The sequence below is a fragment of the Ciconia boyciana genome, chromosome 2, assembly GCF_034638445.1.
Source record: "Ciconia boyciana chromosome 2, ASM3463844v1, whole genome shotgun sequence".
NCBI classification, from domain to species: Eukaryota; Metazoa; Chordata; class Aves; order Ciconiiformes; family Ciconiidae; genus Ciconia; species Ciconia boyciana.
Window position 1 is genome coordinate 137,801,467 of NC_132935.1, and position 15,349 is coordinate 137,816,815.

Sequence of the window (15,349 nt, forward strand, 5' to 3'; positions counted from 1 at the left end):
ACATTCTACTCACTGCCGTAAAATCCAAGGAGGAAATTCACCCAAGGCTTAAGTACACGTGAATCCCTCAGACAGCTTCAGATATATGAGCCTGAAGACACTAAATTAAGTACCACCTGTGAGTACATGTGATAAATACCCAACATTGCCTATTAAACGTTGCACGTAACACAAAACAGGTTCAGCTATATAAAAGATTTTTCAAATTATGCAAGATCCATCACTTCAGAAAGGAGTCACTGCAGTTAATATTTCTTCTGTGAATATACAGACATGCCACTGATTTAAAGTTTTTAATGAGATACCTGCAATTTATAACACTGTGACATTTATGAGCCTCACCACATTTATAAGACTTTGGTTTTCAACAGGAATAGCTCTACTGTTATTAGAATCAATACGTGCACAGAGGTTGATGAGAACGTACTGCTGCAGTACAAGAAGTCAGACACCTTCTCTCTGCAGACTTGTTTTGAATTGTTTATTAAGGTTTAGAAGTCATCCACATCTCTATAAATATAGACATTACTTGAGTAAGTGACTTACAATGTCACCAGTGCAGGTACATATATAACCAACATACAAAAGCTCCACTGGAAGCTACTTCAGTTTATTCAAAAAGGACCAAGATGTCATTAAAAAAAAAACAGCTGTCACTTTCAGTTATTGAAGACACTAAAGTGCATTTTTGGTTACCTCCTGGACGAACAGCTGCTGGTTAAAAAGTTAGATTTTTTTTTTTTCAAACATATCTAAGTTACATTGACTGACATTCAGGTTTGTAGCTGTCATCCTCCTGATACATGGCAGCAGGTAAGAAAAATGTATTACTTTGCTGGTTGAGTAAAAGGAGGAAATAGATTTCGCTTGATTTTTTTTTTTTTTTTTACTTTTTTTTTAATCCGGTATTTCCAACAAAAGTTTAAAGAGAATCTAACACTCTGATGAATTTTTACAGCACCACTAAAGTTAGTCTTAAAAATCCAGGCTCTGTTTTAGCCCTTTTAATTGCTACCCAAGTATCTAAAGAGTCACTTGAAGCTCTGTACCAGTAAGAAAAACTACCCTCCCTTTTCCGTCAAGCACTATCCTGCCCAGTTAACACTGTTTGCACACTCTGCAAACAAAAACAGCTTAAAGCATAATTAAAGCAGAACACAGGCCCATCTTGAAGATCTTCTTCCCCCACTCCCCCCCTCCCCTGCCCCCGGTAGTGTCAAATGTTTTGAGTGTATAAAGCATTATTACATTCCTAACCACAAAATACTTGAAGAGTCACGATAAAAAAAGCATACGTTGAAAGTGACATAGCAATACCACTTTAATAAAATGGGGTATTTTGGGGAGATACAAGATGTGCTCTGCTAATTTTAACTCCATCTTTACTTCATTATAATTTTGTTCTATTGCCAGAAAAATCACCAGTAGAGCAAAGAATGCTGCACTGGTTAGAACCACAGCAGCCAGAGCTGCTCTTTATAGCTCCTTTACTGCAATTAATTTACTTTTAACTTGATAGTAGGAGGACATAATACTCATCATTTAGAAATAAATTACTAATTTTGAGTAACAGTTTAAACCTGATTAGCACTGTATTATGATGAATGGCTACTTCTAAAAAATAAAAACCTTACATACCAAAAACATGCTATATGTTGGGAAACCATTTTTCCATGCTCCAGCGTGTTGTTTACATTTTTTACTTGTCGAAAAGTCTTTCTTTTATCAGTTGAAGAATCCACAGCACTTAAATTTCAAGTATTTGAACTGAACATGATTCAATTCCAAAAAGTGCCAAATTAAAAAAACTACACATGTAGCCAAGCTTTCATAGAAATCCCCTAACAAGATAAAAAACAGCCTCTCGAAATAATGGGTTACTAGCTTCATACATGTTTTTAAAGCTGTATAATGTTCACCTAAACACTCCACTTACGAGCATCAGAAGTTTAAAACACAGAACACCTTCAATGCAAATCGCTTGCAGAGGGCACCCTCAAACATATGAATACAACACTAAGCAGAAACCCCTCATTTTATTTGGCTATTTAGACATCCATGTCACATATACCCACCCATCCATTTCCTGATAGTATTACATCATCTATTAGGGCTTCTGAAATAATGCAGAGCCATAAAACTCAGAAGAGACTAGTTAAAAAAAAAAAGTTCCATAACTGCACAGCCTTCCACATGGCAAGGTTGTGCAACTGATTGTTTAACGTAACTAAGCTTAACAGCATCCAAACAAGCAGGCCTGGGTTTGGAAGCTGTCTTACGTCAAATTTTGACCATGTAACTACTCTAAAATAGAAAGGTCAAAATAGAACTCATCTCTTCTTTTTCTGCTGCCTCAACATTTTCCTTCGCTTAATTATCATATCATGTAGTTTCTCCAGTCCCTCTTTGAGTCCATCTCCAATGATTGCACAGGTAGGCTGCAAATGCCAGGGAGTCGAAGAACTCAGCTCACTCATTGCTAACATTTTCTCAATTTCAGAAAGGGAGAGAGAGTTCCTCAAGTCCTGCTTGTTAGCAATGATAAGGACAGGCACTCCTTGATTTTCAGATATCCTAGTAATTTTATGAAGTTCTGTTTTGGCCTCCTCCATTCTCTCAACATCGACAGAGTCCACCACAAACACGATGCCATCGGTGCACCTTGTGTACGACTTCCACAGCGGCCTTAGCTTCTCCTGGCCGCCCACATCCCAGAAGTGGAAAGTGACCGTTTTCGAGTTGCCCAGCGTCACTTTGATTTTCTCCGTATTAAATCCTTTAGTGGGGACAGTGTTGACGAACTCATTGAACTGCAGTCTGTAGAGCACAGTCGTCTTTCCAGCGGAGTCCAGTCCCAAGATGACAATGTGGAAACTCTGGAAAGAAGGCAGGCTGGAGAGAATGGGCGTCTGGTCCGAGAGTCCATTCCCCATTGCCAGAAGGGAAGGTGACAGCAGGCTGCCACGAGCAGAGGCCGGCTCCCTCGGCTACGCTCGCCGCCGCGCTAGGCTCGGATCCTGCCAATGACACAAGCAACGTTAGCCTACGGCTGACCCCCTGCGCCACGGCCGGGGTTTCGCGGCCACAACGTGCCGGCCAGCGCCGCCGCCCCGGCTGCGGAGGCGGCCGCAAGCAGCGCGACGCGGAACGCCACACGTCCCCCGCCCGGCCCAGCGGCGGCGGCCGCTACCGGCACTGCAGCTCGCCGGGCACCTGCGCCCCTCACCACCACCGCCACGGCCACGGCCACGGCCACGGCGACCGCCATCCCGCCAGCCGCCGCCCCTCGCCTACCGCTTGGCCCCGCCGGCGGGCACGTCCCTCAGCGCGGCGAGACGAGCGCAGCCCGCGCCCCCATGCCCGCGCGCCGCCACCGCCGCACGCGCCACTGCTGCTGCTGCTGCCGCCGCCGCCGCCGCCGCCGCCGCCGCCGCGACTCCCCCGCATCTGGCGGCGAGGCGCCTCCCAGCCCGCGCCTAGCCCCGCGCGCCCCGCCCCGCGCCCCCCATTGGCCCCGCCGCGCGGCGGGGGCGGAGAGGAGGGCGCGCTCCGCCTCGCCTATTGGCCGGCGGCACCGGCCACTCATCGGAGAACCCGATTTTTACCGTCCTCAAGCGAACGCTGGGGCCGAGCGCGGCCCGGGAAGAGGCCGCGGCCTCCGCAATGGCGGGGGCGCGCCGGCTCCGCTCTCCGCCCACGCCCTGCCTGAGCGACCCCGCTCCTCCCTCCGCCCCCCGCGGGGCGGAGTCACTGCCTCACACGGCCCCCGCGGGGAGAGCCACTGCTGCCGCGCCCTCCGCCCACGCGCCAGCCCGTGCCCCAACGGGCAGGCGGCGCCAGCAGCCTCCCGCCCCCTGCGGCGGGCCGGCGGCAGCGCCCCGCCGGCCGTAGCGCCCCGCCCCTTCCCCGGAGGCACGTCCGCTCATTGGCTGTGGTGCTGTCACTCCAGCCCCCCCCCCCCCAGCGGCCTGGGAGGTGGCTCGGCGGCGCCTCAGAGCGCGGCTGCGCCACTGCCGGGGGTGCGGGGCCCGCGGCGGGGCTGGCGGCAACGCCCTTCTGCGGCCGCCCGTTCCCGTTGAAAGCCCCCAGGAAAGCCGCCCGGTGTGGGGGGCAGCCGGGCGCCGCTGAGGCTGCTCCGCTCGCCCGGCCGTTGCGTCATCCCTCCCCTACCACCGGCCGCTCCCGCGGGCGCCGGGCGCCCTGCCGTCGCCTAGCAACGGGCTTCAAAGCGGCAGCTCGCGGGCGGCCTTCCCCCAGCGGCGGCCCTGCCCACGTGACCTGCCGCGGCCTGCGCTCGCGGGGCTCCGCCCGCCCCGTCGGGCAGCGGCACTGAGGAGATGCCGCCATGGCGGGGTTTGTGCTCGCTTGGCGCCCCCCTCGGAGCGGTTCTGGGGAGGCCCGGGTGAAGAGCACTACCCAGGGAGGCTGGGGTGTGGCAGTCAGAGCCTCAATAAATTGCCTCACAGCTCCTGAGCTGTTGGAGTGATGCAGCAAGTATCCCAGGCTCTAGGCCATCGTCGTGCCTCGGCACCTGAGGAAAAGCCCGTTGGCTGCCTTGCCCCCACCACCTGGGACCTCTGCAGACACTGATACGGGCGAAGTTAGAGGGGAGGGAAGTGCTGTGAGCAGGGTTTCTTGATGACGTTGCATAAATAAGAGTGAGTGGTGCAAGGCCCCACGCCCGGCCGTATGTTCTTACCATACTCTTCTTGCCTTTCGCTTGTCCCCATGAAGCGGGAGACAAACAGTCCGGGAGGAGCTGAGAATAACAGTGGATGAAATCATCCTGTTAGACGCCTGACATGTAGAGATAGCAGCAGTGCTCAGGTCTGAATGAACATAAACGTCACTGAGCTTAGTTACAAGGAAGGTTTCCCACAGCGCAAGGATATGTTAAGTAATTCTGCATTTTAATATCTAAGCCTGATTTGAGCAGTGAAGTCTTTCAAAGTCAGAACTAATTACTAGTGTCTAATAAGACATTTTTGCATGCTACTGTTTCCAGAGCATACAGGTTTTAGAGGAGGCCTGGGGGAATATTTTGTCTCAGATATTCTTGCTGCGTCTCCATCATTCTGTTCCTTCCTACTGCTCTATTCACTTACTGCGTTTGCCACTGTAGTTTTTATACAGCTGTGGCAGTGTAGATGGCTACTTCTGCCTGTGTTGGATGGACACCAGCTCAGTGTCAAATACCAGTAGCACCCAAAAGGATAAGATATGCTGACTTCAGAGCAGGGCATACTAGAAGTCTTCATCTATAACCCTTAGTTAGATAAAAATTAAATCAATCTTTTTGATAAAAGCATATGTTTAACTGCTAACTAAAGCTATTATGCTACTGAAGTCTACCATTCCAAGTGTATGTTTTCTCTACTTTGTACTACAATTAGCCAAGTCTTTGACCAGCTGGGCTCCAATAAAACCAATAAATTGACCTTGCATTTTTTCTAGAGGACTTTCAAATTTCTTGATGTGGCTGTTGAAAAGGCATGAATTTTTAAGAATATTCTGGCAATCATATTTCTTTTTTTTCCTTTGAAAGCATTGTACTTTGTGATTTAAAATATAAAGAATTATGATGTATAAAAGAGAAGTAATTTAATAGTAAAATGACATTGTATAGCAACAAAAATTCCCGAGTGTGCTGTAGGCAAGTTTTCATGTTATTAAAGTGTTAAGATACCCATTATAGTCCTACTAAAAATAGCAGAATTCTCATTTGCTTACATCTGAGATTAATGTTTCACTGCTTTTATTTTTGTTAGTTATTTACATCCTTATCTTGCAGATGACTCTCTTTGGAGGAAGCAGCCTACGTCTATGGAAAAGTAGGGGTAAGTTATTACCCCCCCTAAGGCCAACTAGTAAGGTTTCTGATTTGGCAGTATTTTTACACTACTTTTGCATAGTATGAAGAACTGCACAGCATACAATGTAATAGAAATATTGTAGAAAATAGAAATAGTAATAGTGACAGTAAAAGTGGGCCTTAATTATTTCATGGATGGTTTTCAGTAATTTAAAATTGGTGGAAACCAGATAGAAATACCTTGTTAAGGAATATTACTAGAGATAATAGATTTATTCATAAAACTTGACAAGCTGAAATAAATCAAATTGACCTTTATCTCCACCTACAAAATTAAGTATTCCCTATTTTCAATGAAAAAATAAGCCTATTAGATATTACAGTCTTCTAAACTTTAATGTCTGATTGTTAACAAGATCTGTTCACACTTTAACACAGCTTTATAATAACATATTTTATGATTAATTCCACACGGAGGGATATGGGCCAGCTCCTACTTTTATTGGAGGTATTTTAATTTTAAACATAAAATGCGGAAAGATTGCCTTTCTCTCTTGCTCTGCTGAAAAGCAGTCAATACATAGTAACAGATTTTGGTGCCCTTGAAAAGGGAGGGATACAGAACTGATGATTTTCTAGAGTATAGCATATCCAACTCACTAGGTGGAGAAGGAATCTCATAGATTATGTGTTTCTATGGCAGAAGTTTTATGACATCAGGGAGATCATTTTAAGATTAGAGAGAAATGAGCATCTTCAGCAAAATGAGCATATCTGTATTTGTAAATATATACATGAAAATGATCCACACTGTCCAGAAAATGCTTGGAGAAGAAGATTGTTCTACGTCTCTTTCCCTCCCTACAGTTAATTTATCTCATCTACCTGTTATAACTTGCTGTAAAGTGAATTATGAACTCTGTGGGGCAGGGACTATTTTTCATTGTAAGTCTTTTTAGTGTTTAGCACCTTGATCTTAATTAATGCCTGTAGGCATTTCTGCAAAACAGCTATTAAATAACAATCCAAGTTGATCAACTCCTCCCATACACTTCATGCTACTTTAGAAGTCAAACGTGCAGACTGGGCAGGTGTTACAGGTGTTATGAAGGCAGTAATGGTATCTAAATTAGTGGGAGTGTAAGAAAGCTGACACATTCAACCTCTGATAATTGAAGGTAAGGGTGAAGCAAGGCTTTGATTATCCTGTAGAAGCCTTGAATGAAGGTGGTGTACAGCAGGAAGTATACTTACTTTCTTTTTAATTATGTAGCTAAATGGGGGGGGGGCTGTTATTAGATGATAGGTGACAATAACTGCAAGATGCATGTATGAGGAAACTGAATGGAAAAAGGATCGAGCCATGTGCAGACTTTGTAATGCAAAATAAGGAGGTGCCTAATTTCTGTGTCGGGGTCGTTTCACCTACTGATACTTTTCTCACTTCCTATCTAACTTGTCTACATTTCTGAGTTCTTTCAGGCTCAGCATTCCTTGCCTCATGAAAACAACTGCAACTTCAGCTCCTCTGGGCTAAAAACCTTTTCCCCTTTCTTTGATACCAATTTACCAGGGTAAATGGTAATATATTATTTTCTACATATGTTTTGTACATATAGTCTACATATATTTTCCACACAGAAAAGGTAGCCTGGGACAAACTTTTGTGTTTCAAGAAAAAGAAGCAGCACCTGCATAGCGTGTGGCTTCTTCATTGTGGTAAAATAGGATTTTTTAAAATTCCTAAATGGTCCAGGAATAATTTTGGTTCAGGGCAGGTTAAAGCTGCAGCCATTAACTACCTCTATGAAACATAGATGGTCCTTATTAGGGATATGGACCATGAAACTGATAGTGGCAAGAGAGGTTTGTAAACGTTGCCAAGAAAGAATCAGCACGGAGTGGAGAGAGAAGACTCTTGGAAATTTTAATATTATTACCCAACAGAGACTTAGGTTTCCTTTTAATACATACCACCTCATGTGCTGCAGGAGCTATCTCATGGTACCCAGATAACAACAAAGATGCAAAAGATCATCAAATGTCCACTTGCAAGGCTGCACGTGCACTTCACAATAAATCGTCTTTCATATGTAGATAGCAATTAATGGGAATTAGAAGCTAGCATTTCACGAGAGTTTCGCTGTAGCAAGACATTAAACCAGAGCTTTCATTTAGTGCTGCTCATTTTAAAGGTAAATTCCATTCAAGTAGATATGACTGTTGTTATACAAGCACATCTAGTGACACAGCAGATGAGAAATTCTTTCCAAAGCGAAGCCAGTGGGCTTGAATTTCCTTGGGCAGATAAGCACAATACTCCTTTTGTTTTGGCTAAATACCATCATTCTGTAGAACAGGCTAATGACATTTATTATCCAGTTCAATAGCTAATCACCTTAGCAGTTTTTTTTTTTAATAACACCACATGTTGTGAGTAGCATGCAAATCAAATGAAAAGGGAAGCATAAGACAAATGAACCAAATCCCATATACTGCAGATGCAGAGGGATACGGCCAGAACTATAGAACAGTAAAGGACAGAAGAAAATATGAGCAGATGCAGAAGGAGGGAGAGAAAGAAACCAGCTGCATCATGGAGCTGAATTAGTTGTAAAACACAAAGGAATGAAGTCATGAGGAGAATGAAATTATTGCAAGGACGATGCACTGCCAGCTGCAGGTAGCTGGCATATAGTGATGGGATCCCAACACCTGTGTCTTCATGGAAGAGACATGTTAGCCACCTCACACCGCCAATTCTTGCTGCTCCATGTGGAAACTGAGCAGATTTCTCAATGTATATAAAAGAGAAAATCAATTGCAGTTCAGTACAATGACATGGCAAACCATGTAATATGTATTAATGTATGTGTAATAATAATAATGTTTATTATTATTACAGTAACCAAGTGTAGCTTGGTTGTAGATTTAAAAATTGAAGTTAGTCCTGTTCACTTATACCCTAGATCTAAGAGTAGGCCTAAAAAGTACTGCTTTGAGATGACGTTATATGGTTCTAAAAGAAGATCAAGTTCCTACATAAAATACTGTAGCAGTTTCACCATGGATTTTGAGAACCCCTTTGAAAATAAGCAGTAACAATGAAATAGCTGACAAATTGCAACACATGAAGGTTTGCTCTTAAGACCGTCTCTTAAATTGACATACAAAATGTTTTGCACAAAGAAGCCTTTTATCATCTTTGCTACGTCTGCTGAATTCTTTTATGGTAACTTATATGCTGCATGAATTATTTTGCTTTGATTATTAAAAAGTAGTCGGTGGTAGAAAATCTAATTTATTTCCTCACAATAAATAACAAAGCTTAGAGCAGTAGGAGATGGAGTCACTGTGTGTTACAATTTAAGTTACCACTCTGATTAGACCAGTTAATTGAACCTATTCTCATTTCATACATACCTTCACATGAAGTCTAACATTTACATTTTACTGCTTTCATTTTCATAAATAAACATTATGCCATATAGCAGGCTAACAAACAAAAAGCCTTGTTCTTTGATACTGACAGTCACACTGAGTTGCATCTTGAATGCTGTTAGGTGTGTTAGCTGAAAAAAAGTGGTACTAGCTCATAAATTTTCCTAGTCATACTGAGCAAGTGTTGTCTCAGGGTGACTAAAATTATAATCTCCACCTTTTAAGTTCTGTGAATTCTAGTTGCTTCATCCTCTGACAAGATGGCTGTAACAGCAGTGACTCCAGGTTTGCAGAGCACAGGGAACAGTCTGACCACCTTCTGTATGTGTGGTTGTGCGAGTAGCACACCTTCTTCCTGAGGTCAGGTGGAACAGCAGGACGGCTGATGTCCCCAACAGCATCTGTGTATTAAGGACTTGCATCGCAAAACTCTCTGCCATACTGATTGTTCATTTAATAGCTGCATGTAATTAATGAAGGATAAGCATAGATCCTGTCTTCCTATGATACAAAGTTTCTAGTCCCAAAATCCAAACCCAGGCACACAACTAGTTATGGGGCAGTTTTAAAGAGTAGAAGAAAGCATTATTTTTGCAGGTACCCCTGGTTTCCAGCCTCCTTATCCCTACTTCACTAAGCAGCTGGTGGTAAAAAAAAACAGCACAGATGTTTCTTTAATAAATGGAAAAATACGTCCTACCTTAGTCCTTCAGTATATGAGGTAAGCCTTCTGCACCATGAGAAATGCAAAAGTGTTCAATGCGTGATAATACTTTTTAGCTTCACAGCCTTGGCTTGCATATTTTCTTCAATGGTCTTATACTGATCAAAGACATCTGTACTTATATTCACCACAGCAACAGGTTCCTCCCCACCCCGAGTTTGTGACACCATTTTTGTTTTTTTCTAGAACTACTGACTTGAGTCAAACACGCTCTTTTGCAGAGAATGCTGGGCTACTCAATGCTACTATTCGAAAATCTTGCCAGTTACAGCACTGGTTCCAAGAGCTTTATTTTTTCCCCAATATTTTTTTCCCCAGGAAAGCCATGGGGAGTTTTTTTGTACGCCAGAGTTATTCTAAATAGTTTAAAATTCTATTAAGTTGAGATTTCAATATCAGTTACCATCTCCTCACAATGCTTCCTTTGAAGGGTTTTTTTTAGATATATCACTTTTTTATCACAATTTTTAAATATATCACTTTAATATAATGGAAGCAGTTTTCAAGCAGATTAAAAGTACTACAATTTCAAATACAAGGCAGTATCTGTTGTATTTTGTTCCTGCATAGCTAGATGTAAAATGTGAAGGTATTTTCCCCAGTCCAGAATAATAATGGAAATAGCAGTAGTAAATCAGATACTGCTGTTTATTTTGCAATATTGCTAACAGAGTAATGATGAACAAAAGAGAAAAATACAATTAATTTTTTGCTTTTCTAAAGAACTCTCTAAATATTGTATAAGTATATACTTGTGTAGTACATGGATATTTGTTGCAGTTTCTAAAACTTCAGAAAAAAAATGTAATTATTATTCTCAGTCACAATACTTAAGAGTTTCAGTGAGAAATCCAAGCCTATTATTGTGTGCTATATGAACACAGCAAAAGGAAAACCAGCCCTTATCCTGGGGAACTCACAGGCTTGTATTATGGTTAGGTGAAAAAAGGAGGAAGAAACAAACCAGAGAAAAGAGCAGGATGAAAGAACAAGGTTTTGGGGAAGACAAACATTGTGTGGGTGGGGAGCAGTAATTTCAGCTCATTGCTCAGCTATAGTCTAGAATTTTTAAGTCTTATCAGCTCACCAAGTTAACAGTAAATCTCAAAATTATTTCAATGAATGCAAGATTGGGCCTACTGTTTGCTAAAATTTAAAAGCTAAGTCAATTGAAAATTGATTTGAAAGCTGATCACAAGTGTGCTAGGCAGAAAGCTTCCTTTCACGCTCCTAGGTTTCAATTCTTGGATGGAAACAACAGTAAACTCACTTTGAAGACCTTATAAAAGCTGTCTCTGCAAAATCATTTTTGCTTTCATCTCACAGAGAATATGATTCAAACAAACCACATTATATATTCCAGTTTCATAATACTGAAAAAGAGTAGAAGTCTTTCAGAGAATCTGGCACCTAACAGCTGTTGCTACTAAAGTTGTAAACTCTACTTATGTAAAAACCTGCCAAAATATTAATTTTTAAATGCATACATTTTTTAAGCCTTATGTTGATATCAGAGTTTTTTATCAGAATATAGGTTTCCCCTGTTATGGCTCTCATGGCCACGCCACACTACTTAGCAGGCTTTAAACACAGTAAGGAAGGCAGATAAACAAACTTAGGGAGGAACAGATTGTTTAGCTGAGATTTTAATCACGTCACTTAACTCCAGTGGATAGAGACAATGCTGCAAGAGCCAGTAATTCTGCAAGGGTAAGCCCTGCAGTTTTCATCTCGTCTTTGAAGGCCTTCCTCTACACCTCTACCAGGACAGGACACAGAATGAAGATTAAGGAAGAGTCCAGGCAGGACTCTAGGAAGCAGAAGCAGCAGTGGGATACTATAATCTTATTTTTTTCCAATTTACTTATTCCATTCAAGGCCTCTCTACTACTGGGATATAAAAGGAAAATAAATAATACCTCTTTATGTAAGGAAAAAATAAGCATGGACATACTGTAAGCAGAAGGGGACTATTTGGGAATTTTTCATGCTTTGAAGTCTTTGTATTTCAGATGGCGAGTAATATGACAGATATATGATGCATACAGCCCATAAGTGCATGCAACCCCGATCTGAATCTTCAAAGGAAGCATCAGAAAGCTTTAAAGAGGACAAATGGTTGCATCCCTTCCTCCTGTTTTAATGATGGAAGGCCTCTGAAACCAGAGATCATTCTGCGAAAGCCTGTTACTAAGTCTTAGAGATCCTGCCTGCGGAGTCTGACTTCAGAGCCCAGCACTCTTGTTTAGAGACACCGACATCTGCACAGTCTTTCATCTCAGCACAACTCCAGATAGAGGGGTTTTTAGGTAAGCACCACTGCACTCCCTTCAAATCACTGATCCTTGAGTCCTTGCTGAGGATTGATTGAAGGCCCAGCAGTCTAGCACATAAAGCACGTACATCTTTCTGTGTTTTTCAGACTGTGATAATTCAGAGTTGAGATAAAACAATAGCCATTAGCAGTCACCACAAGTCCCTAACTCCAAGCTTTCACTGTTACAGAACTATGAAATTCTTCCTTTTATGTGAAACCAATAGCAGCAGCCAGCAGACATTTCAAGAGTGGACATACCATTAAAATGCAAAACCAAAGCCTCAAAATGAACAAGGTATTTGGCAGTTATCTGCATCCTTCCATCTGTAGCCAGCAGGCACTTTTTGGTCCTCTCAGTTCATATACTTTACGGTGAACAGGACCCCTCACGCTCAGCCTCTGGATTGAAGCCATGTCAGTGGGTGTCTGTTACCCAGTATAATTCAGTAATGAAAGAAGAAAAATATAATAAATTATCAACAGCCACAGTCCTTGAGTCACCCAGGAAATACCGCTTGCCAGAAACAAAATGAGCTGTACTGCAGAGAGGCCTTGTGTCTTTAACAAGAGCGGCAGAAAAATTTAAGAACACGGGAGATCAGACAAGTTGACATACTTTTTAAAAACAAATGTTCTCACTCTCCAGGTCAAAGTAAAGAGGCACCTGAGGATTTTGCTATTCCTTTGTAAATACAGCAGAGCCTTGTCTTCCCCTCACACTTACTATCCCCAGAGCAGCTGCTCCTGATCTGAGAGGAATTTGTATGCACCTGATGCAGATGCACCTATAGTTATGGCTTACAGAGTGCTCTGACAAAGCAGCCCTGAACTGTACTGCTGGGGTGTTATTTTTGCTCATATTGTGTTATATCGTAAAAGCTTTACTTCTCAGCTGAGCTGGCTCCTGCCCTTTCTCTGATGCCCCAATGCCACTGATGGTGGAGCTGCACCCGTGCTTCAGCAAGTCTCCGAGACATCACACTCGTCTAATCTTGCTCTGAGCAAGTCTGTGCAGCTTGGCACCAATAACCCTGGCAGCTGTCTGGATTATGAGCAGCACCTGCAAGATGAGAGTGTTAGAAGTGACTTCACTAGGTCAAGCACTGTACAAACACACAGTAAAAGACAGCGCAGCTTAAATAAACAGGGCAGGGATGGAAGAAATCCTCATTTAATAGGTGGAGAATAGAAGCACCGAAATTCAGTGACTTACTTCAGGTTACACAAGGATGCACAGACCACAGGAAATGCAAGTTACCAGAATCCTTGTTTGCTGCTTTAAACACAGGACAAATTTCCATCACCTTTCCTCACACAATCTTAAAAAAGATCACTTGGAGCTTTGGGAATTCACACATGGGATATTTAGTTAGTGGATGCTGGAGTGCATCTGCTAGGACAGGACAGAGTCTGGCAGCAGCAGGTGTGTGAGATATCTACTGTTGACTGGGACTATCTATGGGAGATTGTTAGAGTAGGTTTCTTGCCTGTTGTCCTTGCTGATAAGACATTCATTGCCACTCCTGTCTCTTCTCCCTGTTATAACAACTAACTTCTCGCCCAAGTCCAGTAGGAGAGCAGCTGGTTAGTGGTGGGAAGGACAGCAGTCTTTGGCACCAACAAAGATAATACAGCCCCACTCAGCTGGTTAAACGGGGATTCAGCTGTGCTGCTGTGCCTGTTACAGGAAACCTGTACCTTTCTGAGCCACCTCTGTAAATATCTAAGCCCCGAGGGAAATTTGTCTTAGGTTCCTCCTAGCAATGGTCTGTTTTCATCAGGGTCGTTGCTGGTTCTTCTGTAGGAAGGGCATCAGACAACACAAAGCATGGGTGAACTGTCAGGTAAATGATGATAAAATTACCTGATTGCATTCAGCCTTGATGTTAATATTGCCAACTGCTGTGAAATCACCCTGAGTCACCTCTGTGAAATCTGTTAAAGAGCAGCAGGGAGAGCTGTGCTCTTCTAGCTGTAGTGAAGAGGCTTTGTTAGAATAATCAAAGCATTATTGCTGCTAAAGCAAACATCCCTTTCTCTGGGCCTTGCAATGGGATACTGTTCAGATTGTGCCAGCCTCCCTGCTTGGTTTCCTGATATGTTCCCAAAGAAACATTGCACGTACCTTTACTGGCCGTACTTGCCCCCATCCAGGTAATTTTCTGAGCAAATGATCTGTAGTCTACCAAACAATAAAAAATCAATGTTTTCAATTGATGCTTTCATTCATTTGTGGGGAGGCCCACATTTCACTGCTGACTGATTAAATGTGGTGGTAAAAGGTACAATCTTGGGGATCTCAGTACACTCATAGCATCCTTTTGAGGAGAGAGCACTTGCAGGGTGGAAGTGTGGATGCATTTAGGAAGAACCTTGGTACAGACTGATTCCCCTTCTGTCTGCTCCCCTGGAATTGCTATTATTTAGAAGAAAAATAAAAATCAGCTTACGTGTTCTGTTCTGTAGGGATGGATTTTTTTTTCCCTGTAATGCAAATATGCTTTAATGTCAAGAGGAAAATGACATGCGGGGGGAAAAGGGCCAGAACAGTCATTGCCTAATTTTATGGTATGGTGGGCCTCCCAATTCCCATTGGTCTGCCCTTCTCCCTCTTGCACCTTGGAAGCTTTAATTGAAGTGAGTGTAGTTTATTGATTTTTAGCATAAGGTAATGTGTTAGTAGTCATAAGAGGTCAAAGTAACTTTAGGCCAGCCTAGAGAGGATGTAATGAGACATTAAGGACGTGTAGTGGATTAAAGATCTGATTGTGTTTTCAATGAAATCAGAAGTTCCTTTGATGTTAGCAGCAGAAGTCCTAGCCATAAGAAGGGAAAAGTGTACTATTTCTTTAGATAAAGACAAAATTATTGTCTTTAAAAAAGAAAAAGCAAGGATTTGGAAAGTCAGCACATTAAAGTATTATCTAACTCTGTTAGATAATTTTTTTGATAATAAACTGATAATTTTTTTGTCTTATATACTTACATTTGGCTCAAGCCATAAAGGCACAACTTCACTGGGATGCTGAGGAAGCAATTGCATTCTAAAGCAAAG

At 42.7% G+C, this 15,349-nt stretch overlaps 1 protein-coding gene across 2 annotated transcripts; it reads right to left on the reverse strand.

The window, feature by feature from the left end:
- Positions 1-467: 467 nt before the first annotated feature.
- ARL4A (ARF like GTPase 4A) lies at positions 468-3,752 on the reverse strand. Of its 2 annotated transcripts, none has more exons than XM_072854211.1 (2): positions 3,606-3,752; positions 468-3,017 (listed from the first exon to the last, which is right to left on the reverse strand). In XM_072854211.1, exon 2 carries the CDS (start codon positions 2,931-2,933, stop codon positions 2,331-2,333), a length of 603 nt encoding a protein of 200 aa, XP_072710312.1. In that variant the 5' UTR covers positions 2,934-3,017; positions 3,606-3,752; the 3' UTR covers positions 468-2,330. The 2 variants fall into 2 exon arrangements, with proteins under 2 accessions (XP_072710312.1, XP_072710311.1); XM_072854210.1 differs by lacking the exon at positions 3,606-3,752 and adding an exon at positions 3,295-3,451.
- Positions 3,753-15,349: the final 11,597 nt, after the last annotated feature.

Bases quoted from the DNA above. Each gene is read 5' to 3' on its own strand.
- ARL4A (XM_072854211.1), bottom strand. From the start codon at position 2,933: ATGGGGAATGGACTCTCGGACCAGACGCCCATTCTCTCCAGCCTGCCT.